The 14,808-nt window shown below is 40.6% G+C and overlaps 1 protein-coding gene across 1 annotated transcript in view; it reads right to left on the bottom strand.

Annotated features, from left to right (window-relative positions):
• Window positions 1-14,808, bottom strand: part of ush2a (Usher syndrome 2A (autosomal recessive, mild)) — a 202,181-nt gene that overhangs the window by 147,769 nt on the left and 39,604 nt on the right. The window contains exons 15-24 of the mRNA XM_030094333.1: window positions 12,144-12,427; window positions 10,869-11,094; window positions 10,498-10,635; window positions 9,182-9,362; window positions 6,200-6,363; window positions 5,931-6,089; window positions 5,600-5,828; window positions 4,634-4,757; window positions 4,145-4,292; window positions 2,371-2,652 (exon numbers count right to left, since the gene is read on the bottom strand). Coding sequence (XP_029950193.1) covers window positions 2,371-2,652; window positions 4,145-4,292; window positions 4,634-4,757; window positions 5,600-5,828; window positions 5,931-6,089; window positions 6,200-6,363; window positions 9,182-9,362; window positions 10,498-10,635; window positions 10,869-11,094; window positions 12,144-12,427 — 1,935 coding nt within the window. The remainder of the gene's footprint in view (window positions 1-2,370; window positions 2,653-4,144; window positions 4,293-4,633; window positions 4,758-5,599; window positions 5,829-5,930; window positions 6,090-6,199; window positions 6,364-9,181; window positions 9,363-10,497; window positions 10,636-10,868; window positions 11,095-12,143; window positions 12,428-14,808) is intronic.

Below are 14,808 nucleotides of genomic sequence, written 5' to 3'. Positions count from 1 at the left end.
AATCATGTGTTTCATATATTCATTCATTCATGTTCTGAACCACTTGATCGTGTTCCTGGTTGCTGGAGCCAATCCCAGCTGCTGATGGGCGAGGGCAGGGCACACCCTGAACCATGGCAGGGCCGACACATGACACACATCACACCTAGAGGCAGTTTAGAGTTACCAATTAACCTCACATGCATGTTTTTTTGGACTGCGGGAGGAAGCTGGCGTACCTGGAGGGAGCCAATGTCGGTATTTGAACATGCTGTTGCTGTTAATACCACTCTCTGCTGTATAACAGCCACGGACAACAAGCAGCTCACAGGCCACATGTGACCCCAACACCAAAGTCCGCAGGTATGAAATCTCAAACGGATGCATCCACAACGCTCATAAATCTGTGTGATAGATGTGCTTGGTTGTGAGAATGAAGTTTTTGTGGCATTCACAGTGATCAAAGTCGTCCACCTGTGACATACAGTCTGGCGAAAAGAAGGTTTGTTCATCTTTCTTTTTGTAAATGTGCTCTTGTAGAGTCAAGGAAGGTCATTAGTTACAGCTATTCTCTGGTGGAAAGTTTTATATTCATACATCTAAATTAAGGGAGTTTTAATTGGCCAAACGAAACAGCATCTTGATGTGTATCAACACACTGCTTTGAATTAAAATGAAACAAAAGCATCACTCATCGCTCTACTCCATTTTTTTCTTAGCTTATTCTTAGCTTATGACCGGTCCAGAGTGCACCGTGACTTTACTTTGAGCCAGCTGGGATTGGTTCCTGCATCCTGCAATCCTGACTGGGACAAAGTTGCGGAGAAATGGCAACAAGTATTTATAACAGAAATGGCAAGGCTTGCATTATCATCTGCAACATCAACGACATAGGCCTGTTCACGAAAGTAAAATCAGTTTATTGGATAAATAATTAAATGAAAACACTCGGAATTCGATTAGTTACTAGGTTTAATATAATTTCCTGCAAGTTAATTTTCAGTGAAAAATAATGGTAGTGAAACAACATTTTTCCCTTAAATGATGTGCATCAAACAGTGCAACAAAACAAATACATCATTTATTTTATTAATACATAAACCATTCTCAAGGAAACTGGACTTAAATTGTCCTAATTGTTGGTGATTTTATTTTTTTCACTCTCGTTGCACCCAGCAGATCAAAAAGGGATAACGCACAGACAGTTGAGAGAGATTTTGCCACAAACACATACATTAGAAATCATAATGTACTGGATAGTATGTGGGCTTAATGTGTTTTAGTGCTATAAAATGCTACGGTTGTGAAAGCCACTATTACACCAAAGATTAGAGGGAAGGATTCTTTATTCCACTGTTGATGGCATCTAACTGTGTAATATGCTGTGAAATGTGATTCATGGTCGACATAACCAGTCATATTCGCTTTTTCTAACACAGCGCACAAACACCGACACACATCCCACATTTAAAATGGTGTTATCATATGCTTGTTATCCAGACACATAGCTTAGAGTGATGTTGGAGGCAATCGTTTAGTCCTAATGAGCCATATCATCTCTTTGAAATTCAAATACCTTAATGAGTTTCCCCTCCCCCACACACAGTTTTTAGTTACTCCTACCATCACTGCTTCCTTCCCAACAATACATGTAATGAATAGCCCTCGTTTCTGTCGTTTTTATCATTATTTTTTTTAAGTTTGTTTTTTGAATGTAATTTATTCATTTTCACTGCACCCATTAGTGGAAGATCCTGGTGGACAGACAAATATAATCAGAATCTTCCCTTTATTCTAATTTAGAAGCTGCTTTGGGTATTTTTCTTTTAACACATTTTTGCCCACAGACTTTGAGCCGAGTTAACAAAATTCACATCCTTCAGTGAAGAAATTTTGGCTTACTGTTTTGACTAACATTTGTCATCTGTCCACATAGCGATTGAGCAACAACCTTGGGTGACCACAGATAATTAAACGATGGCCATTATTTCTCATATAAAAATATGGAATGGCTTCAACTCAAAGTAAGACCTTGTGAGTGAGAATAAAGCTGAAGTATGGGATTGTATTTGAGCCAGCAAATAATGGAGAAACTCCAGCTTTGAAAAAATACTCACTGGACTCTCAGCTAGTAATGGCTGCCAAATGGCAAAGGGTCTATCGTTTAATGATTAAAATGAATTATTACCTTTAGGGGGGGTGGACCCTTTCTGAGGACTAAAAAGTAATTTTGCTTGATGTCTAATCACTGTCAGTAAATCACTAATCACGGCAGCACTACAGCCCACAGAGCGACTATCTAAACTAGATCGATATGGTTACTTTACTGAATCTAAAAATATCTTGTGTCTAAATTATAAAAAGGAAGTTTGACCAATAAAATACACAGACCTCCCTCCATGGTGCGTGCTGTGGTCCAATCCGATGTGACGCTTCCTGCAGGATTGATGCTCACTACTCTGACCTGGTAGGTTGAAAAGGCCTTCAGACCCCCCACAGTGGTACTGTTATCAGGAGGCGCTGCCTTGTTTCTGTTGGTGAGCCTTGGTGGTTTGGAAACATTCGGATCAAACCCTCCGGAGCTGAAGAACACCCTCCTCTCAAGATCTTGACTTGAACGACTCCATGAATCAACTGGTCCACGTAGAAACACCTCGTGTCTTGTGATAACACCTGTGAAAAATCAGTCGGCAAAGGGTTTGCTTCCCACAAAAACTCCTCAGCAAAAAGTTAATATGAAAATGAAATAATGTGGATACAATTATGATTACAGGAATTGTTGGGCAACACTTCAACTGTTGTTCCAGTGCCAATAACTCAACTTACATTTCAGTTCACACTTTTCCGAATACAGTTTAACTGTCTATTGAACACAATCTGCATTTTCCAATCAGTATTTTTACTAGAGGTACATAAAACCACAGGGAAAAAATACATTTAAGGACCATTTATGACAGTACTCTAGAACTGTAAACTGCCAACTGCTGCCCTGTTTTAGTTGAAGCTTAGTTGAAGTTCAGTAAGAGTCAAATGAAAGTACAGCAAACATACACATGCAATGCAAACTCAATATAGGGGAGATTTTTCTGATTTGAATTTATGGAAATGGTTTAGTGCCAATCAATTGCATATTTTGGTGGCATCTCCTCACTGAATCTGAAACACAACGGCAGATAGCAGTACATTGGTATACATTTAAAGAGATTACATGTGTCAATTCGTTCTACAACTTCATCTGACGTTCAGAGAAGCAACGACCAAAGGAATCAGGACAATGTGAATTTCCAAAAGCCTGAACTATGTTTTAACCCACTGCTTTCTTAAAAGAGACATGGTAAACCATATTTTTTTTGCCTGAAAATGCCTGAGCTGTGTTCAAGAAAAAGATTCAGGTCTGAATGAATCTAGAAAACAGTAAAGATCTAAAAATGCATGGCAGCAGGACCAAAGGGGGGGAAAAAAATGCAATAACAGCCTATACTAAATGAGAAGAGTAAAAATAATATACTACTGTTCCAGCATAGATAAAGCCACGTTGAAAGATATAAAGACGCTTTATTGGTGGCATGTTCTGACAAAATGTAGAGCTAAACTTGTTCTCTGCATTTAACCCGTCCCTGAGGAGCAGTGGGAAGCTGCTGTGTCGTGGAGCCCGGGGAGCATTCTGGGGTCAAGGGCCTCACTCAGGGACACACAGTGGTAACCCGTCAACTGTGGGGTCTGAACGTGTGAACTTTCCATCACGAGCTCCCTTCTGTAACCTCTAGGCTACCACTGCCTGACTGGGTTGAGTAAGACACTGGGAGGGAAACAGATTAGCTGAGAGAGAAAATTGAGGGACGCAAACGGAGAGAAACCCAAGTTACAGGGCTTTGTATGACACTGAGCCTTAGAGCCATTACAAAGCTCTCTGGATTTACCAAAGGCAGTTCTCGCTCAGTGTGTATTTCTGAGTGTGTGTTCTTGTGCATGTGTGGGAGAGAAGGGGTGATTATTCCTTCAGACAGGGACATTAATAGTGACTATATTTGTTATGTCATACAGTTGTAATATACTGAAAATGAACAATGCTTTTTTTTTTTCTCAATAGTGCTGATGTGCATGCAGTTTATGCTTGTGCATGTGTTTCTTTTATACTCTGTAATGTGTGTGTTTGGAGTTGTACCATTTGGCTGACCGGGGGGCTCCCACGAAACGTGCAATGTATTAGGGCCTTTTGCAACGACTCTGGGAGGTGGCTGGTTCTTGGGTGGTGCCGAGGCTGTCAGAAGAGACAGTGGCGGGCTTGACGTGCAGCCCCCTGAAGAGCACGCCTGCAGGTTGAGAAGTTGCATTTTTAATACAGCTATCAGTTGAAATATTTAATATTTTTAATTAGTTAATTACACATTTTGTTTTCTGTTTAAACATCACAATTAATCACAGTTTTATTTCATTTTTAAAATAATTTCCATTTGCATTTCAGATTTTTTTTCCATCTGTTCACAAGGTGAAGTTGTTCATTTAACTTAGATGTTAGCACCTGAAGCTCTGATTTCGTTTTCTTCATTTCAGTAAAATCACCAATATTTGGTATTCATCGGTCGTGAGAATCATCATGTATTTAAAAAAATGAAGAAAAAAAAAAAAAACCCTGAATGTCACACACACCTACCTCCAGTATAACAGTGTAATGAGAGAAAGGCTTGAGCCCGCTCGCCACAGCCTCCGTGGATGAGCCTGCATAATGAATTGTGGGTGCTGCTCCACTTGATGACACCGTGGAGGACAACACAAACCTTAGGGAGAAAAAAATAATCAGTTGTTTTAAAATCAGGCAAAAATAGTGCAACAATGTCATGAACACCTGAAAAAAAACGTCAGATTGCACACAGGAGTGTAATCAGATCAGAGATGAAAACCAGGCTCACTTATGATCTTAACGATTTTCTACTGAAAAAACAGACTATTCAACTAAAGTATTAACAAATATGAATACATAGTATTAACCTAAACACAAACAAATTATTTTTGTTTCACTCAAAAGTATATGGTAACTTTCATGCTTGTTTGTAGAACGTAAGGCCTGACAGATCTACCATTACGGTACATATCTATCTGTTATCATGAGCTAAGAGCTTTTTCAATTTCCAATGCAGATTCAAAACTGAATTTCAGACAAAATATTACAAAAAATGTCATTCTCCATCTCAGACAGCAGCTTGCAGCACAAACAAAAAGTGACTAATGAAAATCTGATCCCACTCTGCTGATCTTCAACTCCGTCCATTCTCAAGTTCATCTGATCTGTTTGGTTCCTTTGAAATACTCTCAGTAATAGCCCAGATTATTCTTGATGCATTGAAATTGAAAGCACCGTATTGAAATGATTTATATATTCTTGTTTTGACAGTATATTTGGGATACAGAGTGTTGTTTACTTCAAGTGTCAAGCTCAACTTTTCACTATCATATTAGAAAAAGAATGATTAGGTTTGACTCTTACAATATTTTTTTGGCTGTGTTTCAATAAAAAGTGGTCAAAAGAGAAACGCATCAAGACACACTTGCTGGCGTTTACGCACTTCAACCTTCAGTCCACCTCTGAACATTGTTCGATGCCGAGCTCGTCCCTCCTTACCTCTCCACTGGGCCCGTGTCGTTTCGGGGAGTGCTCCAGTTGAAGATGGCACTGGTTGGACCAGGTCGTCCCACGAGGTTCAAATGGACTTGATCTGCGTCAGGCGGTGCACCCAGAGTTTGGTATGCAGCTGATGCACTTATCGTTGTGCCAGCTACATTAGCTGTTATGAGCCAGTAGGAGTAGTTTGTAAACGGAAACAGTTCGATATCTTCAAATGACTCAGGCCCTATAAAAAGAGAAAAAAGTAATTGGAGATAGACAATGATAAGATAAGAAACTAACAGCACTGTGGCACTGTGGCACTGTGGCAATTTGCATGAATACGCACTGAAAGGATATTGGCTTTGAATAGTGTGGACTGACTGTCCATCCCTCACGAGTGTATAGTTGAGTTTGTGTGAGTTTGGAGAGTCTGGCGGATGCCAAGAAAGCTTAATAGAGGAGTAACTGATGGCTACACCTGCAGGCGCTGGCTGCTGGGACGGAGCTGCAAACACAGAGGCAAAAATACAACTGATCAGATGTACTTATGTAGTATAAGGATGAACTGAGGATTATTTGTTGAGAGGTCAGTGTGTTTGACAGCGTAAAACAGACCTTTACTGCATCCAAAGTGGTTTTCAGGATCTAAATGGCTTGCTCCAGGATGACATGAATCACATTTGTTTCCAGTCACCAGCAGCTTACACGCACATGACCCTGTGTCTGGATGGCAGGAGCCATTGACGCTGCCCATCGGCTCACATGAGCAAGGATGGCATCTGGACAACAAAAACAAAAAACACAGGAAAGAACAAGGCTCATTGTACAATTTACAATTCCGTTCATCAATGACATGGTCAAGAATGATGCCACACACATTATAGAGAAAACAAACTGAGAAAAGGCGCACACAATCAAAAAATTATGGAACTGTGGGCATACTTTTAAGATCCCTTCTTCTTCGATGCAATATATTATCATATCAAAAAAAAAAAGACAATCGGGGGAAACGTCTATGTACAATCAGGCAGCACTGCATGGACAACAAGACTGAGTCTGGTTGAAAGCAATTACATGAGAACAGCAACTCTCAAAACAACATCTAAAAACACAGTTTACTGTGCAGCTCTACCTCATTCACAGGGGAACATATATGCGATCACAATACTAAAAAACAAACAAAAAAAACTATTTTTTGTGAATATAAAAAAACAATCCTGAATATCTACACATTCTGATGAATTACATGATTTACAGTTAACAAATTATTCCAACTGTATTTTTTTGGCATTGGGGTAGCGAGTTACCAGGAATCGCTGATGATGAACAAGAACGAAGGCTTGGCCTTTGCCGGTTTTACTAACCAGGTTTTCCCAAACAACCACTTGGAGTTTTCTTATATTTCTGAGAACAAAATAGCTGCAAAACACTCCCCAGGTGAAGGCTAACAAATGTAGTCAAACAAACTTAAAAGAAAAAAAAAAAGCATGTCAAAAAAATTGAAATTCATGAGAAATTCATTAATTTCTATATTATCTATATTTCTGTGGAAAAGTATGTGAATGAAAGGCCCTGGGTCCTCTCTCAGACACTGTGAGGCCCACAAGCTTAAGACCCTCACTCTTCCCGACCCACCCACTCGCCGTCCACCCTAAAGCTGTGAAACGAACTTCACAGGAGCCTCATTTCCTCTCAGAGTTGTCAGTGTGTGTATGTGTGTCAAAGAGTGCATGTGTCTGGGTCAACAGAGTGGTGTTACCCTCACTGGGGCTGGGCAGTGGGTGATCCCCCGGCCAGTCACCTCACACCTCGCACGCACACACACGCACGCACGCACGCACGCACGCACGCACGCACGCACGCACGCACGCACGCAGGAACTAAGATGTGTAGTGTTCACAAACATCAGGTTAGAGGAGCATCATTGTATAAACCATGCTTCAATGTATGCCACACACACACAAGCATTTTATCCATTTGCATGTGTGTGTGTGTGTGTGTGTACGCCTTTTTCCTGATACTGTACTCACATGCTCAGCCTCTCTTACTCACACAGCACTACACCTTCTTTATTGCTGTGTGAAAAGCTGCATCCTCATAACGAGCCGCAAATTTGTCCTGACAACTGATGGTATCACACACACGCGAGCGCAAGCACGCCCACACACACATACACACACACTGGCTTGACCTTCACTCCATTTCCAAGGAGAAAGGAAAACACCAACATCACACCCAATTCAATCAAAGGACACTGTGAGTTTAGGAGAGAGAGAGACAGAATTGTGATATTTATTGATATGAAGCAATTAACTATTTATTCAGAGGGTGTGTGTGTCAACTGGCATGAAATTGAGTCTGAAAATTAGTACAGTTAAAGTATATGTTACTTTATTAAGCCATGTTTAGGCTCTTAGAAAACCAATACCATTGAAGAGGTATTTCACAATGAAAACACTGTGCAAAAAGAGACTGTATGTGAGGCAACGTCTCTCCACTACAGACAGCACTATGTCGATGACACAAAACTACATCTCCTACCAGGCGCTCACACATCTATTAGCATGAGTGTAAATTCATTTGTGTAAAGCCTATTGATCGAAAGGAGAAGATGAATCACTTGATGATATTTAGATGAGGAGATCCTGCCAGTAGTGTGACTGAGCATAAGATATTACTACAGTAATAACCTCATACCTGATTTGTATTTATTTTTCACTCTGATAAAAAAAAAAACCCCACAAAAAACTGGAAAAGCTACAAACAGTGGAATGAATCTACCACACAAGTCTACAGCTGAGTTTGGTAATGCAAGATATTTATGCACATCATCTTTGATTGTATTTCATTTTTCCCGATGTTTTCCTGTTCTGTCTGTCCATATTGGCACATCCCCATCCCTTTTTCAAAACATTTTTTTTTCCCAATTACTGCTGTGCTTCCTTCCCCACTGTCCTCGTGAAGTAAACTCTATCAGTGTTCCCTTTTCCCCCTCCATCGTTCCATTCGTCTCCACTGTGAGGAGGTCTCAGTCACAGCCTGATCTCGTCCTTAATGTTTCAGCACTTGAGAATACAGCAATTAGGCAAGGTCAGCTAACACAAAAAAAAAAAAAACAGACAGTCTACATCTTAGTGTGTGTGTGGGGACGCTTACTGACAATAACCTGATTCATCCAACTGCCTCGGTGCACGTGACAGTAACTGTAGACTTTAAACCACCTGGAATACTGGTATGCACATACATTCGTACGTACGAAGGTACTTAATAGGGTGTCAAAATAATTTATTGTGTGAGTGTGTTTGTGTGTGTGTGTGTCTAATTGTGTGTGTGTGAGAGAGAGAGAGAGAGACTGACAGCCTGCAGGTAGAGACAAGAGCGGCAAAGGTCATAGCAGATCTTAACTTGTGTAAGTCATGTCTCTACTTCCCAATCTGTAAACTGCCTCGACAAAGACTGCATCCTCTGGTGTGTGTGTGTACTTGAGTGGCATGAGCGTGTGTGTGTGTTCCAACAGGTGGTGAAAGTGATGAATATAAGCTTTCTAAGATGTACAACACACGTGGTCCATGTGAGTGTGATTAACATTATACTTACACGCCCAAACCAGGGTTGAAACCAGAGAACATCTCTTGACACTGATCACAGCGTCGCCCTCCCACGGAGGGATGTGCACACACACACTGTCCAGTCTGACTTTCACAGCCACGCTGCGATGCACCCATTGGATGGCAGTCACACTCCAAACACATCCGCCGATCTGGAGAGAGGTAAAAGCCTGGACAGAGAAACACACACACACACACACAGAAGATTACTGATGATTTCTGAAAGCACAACTCAAAACAGCTACTGTTTCCTTACATGAATGACGAGATGACTGATTGTAATTATCAACAAAAATTCTCTTAATTTCTACCTTACTTCATATACAAAAAGTCAACAGTAAAAATAGAAAAAAGTCATGCAATGATACAAATTATGAGTGCTTCATGTCCATGCTAAACAATGTAACAGTGTATATTTTGCTTGAGACTGATTTCGGATGATTTTATATTCCAGCAACAATTAACAGAAGAAGCTGTGATCCATTTGCCTGAAGTAAACTTTCACACACTGCCAATAAACGTGTGTGAGGTTGAATTATACACTCCAAATAGAAATCACTTTGGACTATTTTTGGCTGTGTCTTGCCAGCTCATTAACAAATTAGATATCTTCTTTTTTTTTTTTTTTTTAATGCCTGGACAGGAAATACTCAGAGGCTGCCCACTGTGTCATGACATGGCAGTTTAAGAAATTAAAATGGGCAGTTGGTTGGAAAGAGTTTGGGGGGGAAAAGGCAATAAAATATGAGGATAATCAATAAAACATTATTAAACGCGATGTCAAATCTATACATTTTAGTTTATAACATTTATAACTCTTAGGTTTGTTTAACCTCTTATCAATTAAAAAAAAAGATAACCAATAAGTTGTGTCTCTTCTTAACTTCTTGTCATATTTTCACATTTTCATCCATTTGGAAATGGACCAATGTGACTGATCGGTATTTAACAAATTTCCGATTAACGACCAACGTAGGTTCAAATGTGGTGCTCAGGTTGTGATTTCATCACCTTGGTGACATTCTCACTGAGGCAACAGAGAGCAGAAAGAAGACAAAGGTCAAGACACAAGCTCCATAAAGTGCTGACAAATGTCCTTTTCCCCACGGACCAGAAGCAGCTTCCTCCTCTCTGTGTCTGCCTGCACGAGTTTTGCTGAATTTTCAGCACAATCTACTCGCTATGTCTGTATTTCTCAACATAAAACACACACACACCAAAAACTAGGGGAGTCTAGACAGGAAATGTTCACCTTTGATCGTTTTCTTCTGTAGAATAAATCCCATGTCATATTTCATCACTTACCAAGACGGCAGGTACTGCAGTCCTTTCCGGAGCGCGTTGGGAGGCAGACGCACTGCCCAGTGGCGCTGTCACACACTGACCCCGCAACTGTTCCGCCGGGGTCACAGACACATGGCACACAGCTGTGTGTCAAACTCTCTGGCAAAACACAAAACAAAATCAGATCAGTTCAACTAATAGGAAACTTTTAAGTTTCAAACTGTCACTGCAGTGTTAGTCTGCAGAACGGTTTTCCACAGGAGAGCAAAATAAAATAGCTTCAAGTACTTCAATTTGTGTTTTTACGTTGTGAGGAATGTAATGTTGAACAGAGCCATGGGGAAGTGACTACTGCTGGGTAAAATCTTGGCTTGAGTTGTGTTTTCTCTTACTCTGGAGGCTTGAGCTGCTGTTATGGTAGTTGGGAGCACAGTTGGAACACTGCGCTCCTTCCACCCCCTGTTTGCATGGGCACTGTCCGGTCCACATATCACAAACGCCATCTGGCACCGTTCCACTGATGTCACACACACAAGGCAGGCAGCCCAGGGAGTTTCGATGCTCCAGGGTGTGATAACCACGGCGGCAAGAGTCACAGCGAAGGCCCTCCACATGTTCCTGAAGAGAGACATGGGAGGAACATGAGACAAAGACAAAAGGGAGGTTTGGTCAATAAGTCATTGTGAATAAACTCAACTACCAAAGAGACACTGGAAATTACACTCACAATAAAAACCCAATTCACAGTTAACAATAAATCAATTCTACTGCTTTCATAATAGAATTCCAATAGAAGTTTGTCAAAAAAAATCTCCAATAATTCACCGAGTCCCTAATTTTCTCACGTGATTCGCAGGGTCTTTGAGCATGATTAGAAAGTTCTTTGTCTAATAGTTTTACAGTCATCACTGGCGTCTCAAACCCAGGTCACATGTTTGTCAGTTAAGTTTCCATGAATCATAAAGTCAGAGAAATGCACTCTGCATGTCAGTCTTGGATTCATGCAGGTTTGGATCCTCATTCAATGACTTTCACCCAGACTGACTTTCAATGATAAAATGATTTCTGGACAAGTAAAGAAACTCAGAATTCTCAATTGTCTGTGAACTTCTGCAAGAGTGTTTGATAGAATTTCCTAAACAATGTGACCTGTTTTGCTAAGGATGCACAATTCTAGTGCAAATGCTGCAGATGCAAATCTCAAATATGGGTCATACGACACATAAACACTTAGCCTGAATTTTGACACAAATTTTCCAATAACATTTCTGGAACAAACACAGAACACCATTTCAGTATTCAATGTGTAGCTAATTTCAGTGTTTTCCAGCGTTTTTGTGGATCAAACTAGTCTTTAGTTGTCTGAAATTAGGTGCTCTTTCATAAGATTTTTTTTTCATTCAAAATATGTCCATGAATTTCACTTCTCTGCTAATTAAAACATTAATTTTGGAAACCAACTGCCAAGTCAAACAGTCTGGGACATAAGAAGAAGTAACATTTTGGTCTTCCGTTAGGTGTTAGGTCTATGAGTCACTGGAAAGAGTTCAGTAAGGTTGACCATGTGAGTGCCTTCAAGTTGCCAAATTTGAAGTGTCTTTTTGAAAATATACATGAGATAACGTAATAATGCAAAATAAAAAAAAAATAAAAAAGTAATGACATGCCTTGCACACACACTGTCCTGTGTATGGATGACAGTGTGTCCCGGGGACGGTGCCTTCATGTGAGCAGTTGCAGGGCGCACAGCTTCCCTCCAGCCTCAAACCGTACAACCCGCTGCCACAGGAGTCGCATCGCTGCCCCCCCACCCCCGGCTGACACTCACACTGCCCCCCCTCAGGCTCACAGAACGGGCTGATGGAGCCCAGGGGGTCACAGTCACATGGGAGGCAGCCGTCTTTGTGCGAGAGGTTCCAAAAACCAAACTCACAGCGGTCGCACGAAAGACCTGGAAAGAGCGGAGAGAGAGAGAGAGAGAGAGAGAGAGAGAGAGAGCGAGAGAGAGAGAGAAATAGTATTTAGAGAAGTGTTAAAGAGAACACAGTGAGACAGATAGAAAAATAATAAAAAAAGTGGTGTGTGTGTGTGTGTGTGTGTGTGTGTGTGTGTGTGTGTGTGTGTGTGTGAGCCAGCAAGAGAAATGGGTGAGTGTATAAAACTGCCATCATTAGGGCCAGGCCCTCTACATATGATGGATCACTCACCTAAGGCCAAACACTTAATTTCACAGAGGGGAAAAAAAAAATTAAGTACTGGAAAAAAAAGAATGCAAGGAAAGAAAAAGAGTAGATGGTGGGGGAAAAAAATATAACAAACACGAAAACATTTTATATAAAAAAACAAAGATGTTACACATTCAAGAAAAAAAAAACCCTTATGTCTTTGAAAAACTGCCTTCAAGAAGTTTCTTAATGATTTTTGTTGAGTTTGTATTTATTAAAAGCATGTATGTTTTTTCATTGTAACACAAATGGTTAGAAATGCATGAGACAGCAGAAATAGCTAGAGATGAGTCAAATGTTGAACACACAAGGCCTGGTATGATTTGGATACTATAGATCCACCTCTGGGATGTACAACGTCAAAACGGTGTTTCAAACCAATTTACTGTTGACTTTATCAATTTGTGTAATAGCAATTTATCGGTATCTTTGTTTGAAATGGTAGCATGTTATTACTTAAGTTCCTATTAGTCGTATTCATTTCTCAAAAGTTAGGCTGAGTTGCCAAAACCTTCAGTGTTTCAAGCCCACAATTACATCCAATTATAAGCAACAACTCCATACTGGAAGCTTTGATAGATGCAACAGTAATACTGGGCAACTGGGCTAGTTAAACTATGATATGCAGTGTGTGCAGGCAAGGCTTATTTGAATATGCCATACGTATTCCATGACAGGCAATCTGTCCCTAAATGGTTGCCTGGGGGCAACGCAGTCACCACAGCCGTTTATGAGAGAGTGTGCACTCGTATGTGGGTTGGTGTTCATGTGTGCATGCACACACACATCAATAAGAACGCACCAATACCTGCACACCCACGTTATCGCACACGATCGTGTGTGCTTCTCTGTGTGTGGCAGACTCTTGGCATTTCCCCGGGCCTGCCCACTTTAATGAATTTATAGGTAAGAGTGAATTTCTCTCTAGCTCATGTTTCATAGGAGTGCCATGAAAATATGTCTCTTTCTGTGTGTTTGGAGGTGTGAATGCACATCTGAGTGTATTAGTGGTAAACGCACAGGCCGGCAGATTTGCGTTCACCGGCGTTTGACGCGTGATCCTTGGCGCTTTTCTCCTCAGAAAACTATTTAATTTGAAAAGTCTAAACTTATTATGAAATGAGTACAAGAAAAACGAGTTTGTCGTTTAACCTTAAAATAAACTTGGTTAGGTTAGCATTAACAAATTGAACTTTTTTGCAACAATTGTATTGGTGTTATAAAGTCCATAACAGATTAGAGCACAAAAAAAAACTGCATATCAAAAAACTAAAAGCAAAATCAATACAGAATATAAAATGCAAGGATATATTTTAGAGCAGAAAAGGATGTAATTTTGTGAAGTGTCTATGCATGCGTGCGTGCGTGCGTGCGTGCGTGCGTGCGTGTGTGTGTGTGTGTGTGTGTGCGTTTCCGAGACATGGCTGCCCCTTTTATCAGTAGCCAGCTGGTTAACAGGCTCATGCATCACCATTTCAAACACTATTATGTACACACTGCACTCTGGCACCTTGTTATGAGTGTGCATGCGTTTCTGCATGTGTGTATATGTGTCTGCGTGCACACATTTCAATTCCATCCTTCTGAAGCATGCTGCCATTGCTCCACTCAAAGTATCAGCTTGGCGGTAATAAATTGCCATAATCAAATCTCATTTCTGAAAAATACCTGTGGGAGCGACCAAACAAACAAGGACAGAAAAAAATAAAAATGGGTCTTGTAAGATGGAGTGTGAAAAATACAAGGGGCTGCAGCAGTTTGTTTTAATCAACTTGGCATTGAATTAGAGAATTAAATACCAGTTTAGTCCTTGATGGCATGTGCGTGCACGCGTGCACAGGAACAAGCACACACACAGAAGACATGCAGCACACTTATATACACACATACAATAAAAAAAAAAAAACACTCAATACAGTAAAAAAGACAAAAGTAAATGCGCACACGCACACGCACACACACACACACACACACACACACACACACACACACACACACACACACACACACACACACACACACACACACATATATCCCAAAGTGTTGCGGCAGCCAAAATAAACAGGCTTTTCTGCTGGCAGTGCTTCCAGCCGTTGTGCTTCTCTTT

The sequence above is a fragment of the Salarias fasciatus genome, chromosome 1 (genome assembly GCF_902148845.1).
Source record: "Salarias fasciatus chromosome 1, fSalaFa1.1, whole genome shotgun sequence".
NCBI classification, from domain to species: Eukaryota; Metazoa; Chordata; class Actinopteri; order Blenniiformes; family Blenniidae; genus Salarias; species Salarias fasciatus.
The sequence above is the reverse complement of the archived record's forward strand: the minus strand, read 5'-3'. Positions and strand labels throughout refer to the sequence as shown.